Source organism: Rutilus rutilus (assembly GCF_951802725.1).
Source record: "Rutilus rutilus genome assembly, chromosome: 13".
NCBI lineage: Eukaryota > Metazoa > Chordata > Actinopteri > Cypriniformes > Leuciscidae > Rutilus > Rutilus rutilus.
Window position 1 is genome coordinate 5,753,047 of NC_140218.1, and position 4,923 is coordinate 5,757,969.

Here is a 4,923-nt window from a genome sequence, read left to right on the forward strand (position 1 = left end):
GTGTGTGTGATGGGTAGGTTTAGGGGTCTGGTAAGTGTGTGTGTGTGTGAGTGAGAGTGATGGGTAGGTTTAGGGGTACGGTTAGTGTGTGTATGTGTGTGTGATGGGTAGGTTTAGGGGTCTGGTAAGTGTGTGTGTGTGTGATGGGTAGGTTTAGGTGTACAGTTAGTGTGTGTGTGTAGGGTTAGTGTAAGAGGACAGAATATACAGTTTGTACAGTATAAAAACCATTACGTCTATGGAGAGTCTCCACAAAAATAGCGAACCAGACGTGTGTGTGTGTGTGTGTGTGTCTTTCAGTGAAGCTGTATCAGGAGCGAGTTCTGACGGCATCAATCGCATCTAAAACGGCCCTGCTGGGGGAAGCGGCCCCGTCGCCGCATCACACCGGGGTCCGGTCGGACTCGAGCTCCTCTCGTCTCGAGGGCCGGCGCAGGAGAGAGCGCAGAGGTGATCTGAACACACCCTGCAGAAACATGACAACTACTCTTCTGTCGTTAGAAGACCTCACCGCTGAACCCTAAAGAGATCGTATCTTAGGCGCTTGCAACGGCGAGGTCGTGAGTTCGATTCCCAGTGAATGCGTGAATTGATCAAATGTAAACCTTGAACGCATCGCAAGACTATGGAAGCAATCCAGTGAGACTATACTTTACAATTCTGTCTTTTTCTAGAGATTTTGAGTTTATAAATCAAATCTTTTTGTTGCAATTGCATGTTTATTTCACACAATTATGACTTTTTCTCGCAATTGTGACTAATTGCGACTATATTTTACAATTATGACTTTTACAAATAGGGAGAGCAAACAAAGCATGTAACGAGAGAGGACAGGTGGGGCAAATTAACCAGTAATCAGATAACAAGATGGACGGGGTTAGACAATGGAGAGCACATGGCACACGGAAACACATGACAAGTCATGTGCTCACACCAAACATGACAAAAACACAAGCACATGACCAGTAAAAACAAATCACAAGCCATGTGCTCACACAAAGGAGACATGAATATGACAACATGAAAGCACACAAACCAGGAGCGTCAGGGCTCTGTCACAAAACCAAGAAATAGACTAGACAGAAGTGACAGAGCCCTGACCCTTGTGAGTTTATCTCACAGTATTTTTCGCAATTTTGAGTGTATATCATAAGAAAACAATTCTAGCATTTGTGAGTTCACAACATTCAATTCTGAATTTTTTTATCAATTGCGAGTTTATATCACAATTTTTGTGACATATTTCTGACATTTGTGAGTTTATATCTTGCAATTGTCAGAAATATGTCACAAAAATTGTGATATAAACTTGCAATTGCGTAAAAATGTTTTGTCAGACATAAACTCGCAATTGATAAAAAAATGTTGTGAACTCACAAATGAGATTCATTAGTCGCTAGATTTATAACTCACTAGATTTAAACTCATAATTGCTAGTTATAAGTGGGATATAAAGTTGTATCTGCGAGGAGGAAAAATCTGAAACGTCAGAATCCCGAGATATTTTTTATTTTTTATTACATGGTGTCGTAGATTTTTCCCTAAACCTAACTAACTGGGTCATCTCCAATCGACGTTTAATATATAGTCTGCCAAACTAACTTGCTTCCTGCGCAGGAATAATCAACAGACAGACTTCAGCAAATGTCCTTTAAATGCTTTAATCACGGCCGGGAGATCTTCCCGAGCAGTTCTCAGGGGATCTCAGACAAATTCCACTGAGAATCCCACCAGCTAACACGAATACAACAGTTTTTATAGAATAGGGAGATATGGCAAAATGATTGGACAAATGTATCTGCCAAATACATCGATGTAAACCACCGTAGACACAGAGAACTCAATACTCAGATTAGTGATTCTTCAAGATTTTTCAACAGTTTGAACTATGAGCTCACAGGCTTGTGTTTACTCACCCTAAAGCACCACATAACAGGAAGTTTGGCCTTATATAGTTATAATTCGGATCAATGTTCGAGTAAACTGTGGCAGCATTTGTTCATGCTGTTTTTTTGTCTTTATTGACTTGCATTTGCTTGCATATGTATTGTATGAGACACGATTCATTCTGTTGTATCTCAGAGAGTGATTTGCATGTGTGTGTGTGTGTGTGTGTGTCTCAGGAGCAGGTGTGGACGCAGCGCTCCCGAAGACTTCTGAGTTGGCTCTGTTGCGTGAGCAGAAACCCGACGTGTCCCGTCTGGACCTGCGGGTCGCTCGGATTCTGGACGTTCGGAAACATCCGGATTCGGCGTCACTGTACGTCCAGGAGGTGGAGTTAGGAGAACCTGCTCCCAGAACCGTGGTCAGCGGACTGACCAATCACGTGCCTCCGGAACAGGTTAACGACATCACAGTCGTATTGTTACACCCCGTCTAGATCTAAAGACCTAACGTGAAAAACGATGCGAAACTATAAGGTAGCGAATGAAACAATGTTTATTGAATTTAACAGGTTTATTGGGGATTTAGCTTCAGGAGCCGACAGAGCCCAAAATAACGAACAAAAATCCCCGAATCCATAAAATAAAATACAATTACTTCCCCACCTCCCTAATCCTAATAAACATCCTAAAACACTGATCTGAAGGAGCTGTAAATAAACATCAGCAACTCGAGACACTTGTGTTTGGTTGTGTCGTGAATATAAACGGCTTCCACACATGTAGAGCTTACTCCAGAATGTTATTAAAAATGTATTAAAATCCCATGTAGATAAAAAGTATGTACTATTTATTATATTAATATGTAATGTATCATATTTTTGCGGGCCAAAATAGATGGAAGCATTTTGTAAATGTTGAAAGAAATATATTTTCCAAATAAACAAATAAACAAAAAATTTCAAAATCTCAAAACAGTCAAAATTTGCATTTTTTTAAAAAGATATATTTTGAACAATATTTATACAATTTGATTTTAAAGTATTTAAAAATTTCAGGTCAAATAAAGGACTCTAAATGTTTTTACTCTCACCAAGGCTGCATTTATTTGATCAAAAATACAGTAAAAACTATTTATGATTAATATCATTGTTGAAAACTGTTCATATTTCTGTGGAAACTGTCATACATTTAATTTTTCAGGATTCTTTGATGAATAGAAACCTTAAAAGAACAGTATTTACTTGAAATAGAATCTTTTGTAACATTATAAATCTAATTTTGATCAATTTAATGCATCCTTGCTGAATAAAAGTATTAATTTCTTTTTTTTTAAATAATAATAGTATGGACCACATATGTTATTCAGTATGTATTGTGTTTGTGTGTGCAGCTGGTGGGCTGTCTGGTGGTGTTGTTGTGTAACGGACGGCCAGTGAAGGTACGAGGTGTTCAGTCGCAGGCCCGCCTCCTCTGCGCTGTCAATCAAGAGAGCATGGAGCCATTGACTCCGCCCACTTCTGCTCAGCCAGGCGACAGAATCACTTTCCAGAATTACCCCGGTAAGAGCTGTTCGTCATAAACCTTGCATAAACAGCAGTGTTGGGAAAGTTATTTTTAAAAGTGATGCATTACAATATTGCGTTACTCCCAAAAAAGGTAACTAATTGCGTTACTTAGTTACTTTTTATGATAAGTAATCTGTTACGTTACTTTTGCGTTACTTTTTCTCACCTGGGCTGGGCTTGTTTGTTTTTTAATAACCACAAAAAAGTTCTATTTTTGTCAAATGTTAAGGCCCTTTCACACCAAAAGTGAAGTGAATAAGCCTCAGGCTGAAAGAAATGCATATTCACTCTTGTACAGTAGAGGGCGCCGCTCAAACAAACCTTTCAGCTGCTGCTATTCTGGAGTAAAGAACAATAAGGAGAAGGAAGTTCAACACTCTTATTTCTAAATCTAATCTAAAGTAAATTTTGCTTATTAGTATGGCTGAATTTGATCATTGAAGGTCAGCAGCAAAGACATTGGTTAATAAAGTGAGATTAAATACATAAAGTGTATTTGTGTAATTTAATATAGTTAACTATAAAAGTTTTGCGTAAAATTCTGAGATTGCATTTCACTGTTTTTATTCATTTTGAGGAATACTGAATGTTTTCATGCAAGTGAGATGAGTAAATGCATGTTCATATTTAGTCTAGAACTAAAATCACCAGCATGTTTACACACACACACACACACACACACACACACCCACACACACCACCTCCTCACTTTTATTTCTCTCAACATGGGGACAGGAGAGCTGTCAGTCAATAAATGTGAAAAAGTAACTAGCGTAACTTATTTGAAAAAGTAACTTGGACATTTTGTTGTACATTGAAAAAGTAATGCGTTACTTTACTAATTACTTGAAAAAGTAATCTGATTACATAACTCAAGTTACTTGTAAAGAGTAACTCCCAACACTGTAAACAGCCATCAGAGTTTGTGACGGACTGTGTGTGTGATGTGCAGGTGAACCAGAGAAAGAGTTGAATCCCAAACAGCGGATCTGGGAGCGTTTGCTGCCCGACCTGTGCACAGATGCGAAGGGCGTGGCCACGTATAAGGGCTCGGCTTTCGAAGTCCGTGGGAAGGGCCTCTGCCGGGCCCCGAACATCAGCAATGGCGGGATCAAATGAAAACACAGTCATCCTGTCATTCATGATCAAAATCCCACCAATAAATCATTAAAAACCACCAAAAGCCTCAGTGTTCTGCATTAACATGTTTAACAGTTAACTCGCATGAATACAAGATGCTGAAAGTATATTGTATTTATGATATATTTATTGTACAGATATAATTACTGGTAATATAAAATGTAATATGGGAATTTGTTTTCATGAGTACAAGGAAACATTATATAGAAGGGCTTTATGAGTCAATTTATTTAGTGATAAAGACCAAAATCATTCAGTTTTACAGTATTTTCGGCACATTTAAAGGGCTAATTCACCCAAAAATGTAAAGTCTGTCTTTATTTACTCACCCT

The 4,923-nt window shown here is 38.5% G+C and overlaps 1 protein-coding gene across 5 annotated transcripts in view; it reads left to right on the forward strand.

Moving 5' to 3' along the window:
- aimp1b (aminoacyl tRNA synthetase complex interacting multifunctional protein 1b) overlaps positions 1-4,630 on the forward strand; it is a 7,962-nt gene extending 3,332 nt beyond the window's left edge. For 2 of the 5 annotated variants that reach the window (XM_084427121.1, XM_084427122.1), the window contains 4 exons: positions 301-450; positions 2,130-2,341; positions 3,277-3,445; positions 4,404-4,630. In XM_084427121.1, the coding sequence (XP_084283247.1) occupies positions 301-450; positions 2,130-2,341; positions 3,277-3,445; positions 4,404-4,570 (698 nt within the window). In that variant the 3' untranslated portion in view covers positions 4,571-4,630. Of the gene's footprint in view, positions 1-300; positions 451-2,123; positions 2,342-3,276; positions 3,446-4,403 lie in introns of all 5 variants that reach the window. The other 3 variants (XM_084427124.1, XM_084427123.1, XM_084427120.1) reach the window with 3 other exon arrangements.
- Positions 4,631-4,923: the final 293 nt, after the last annotated feature.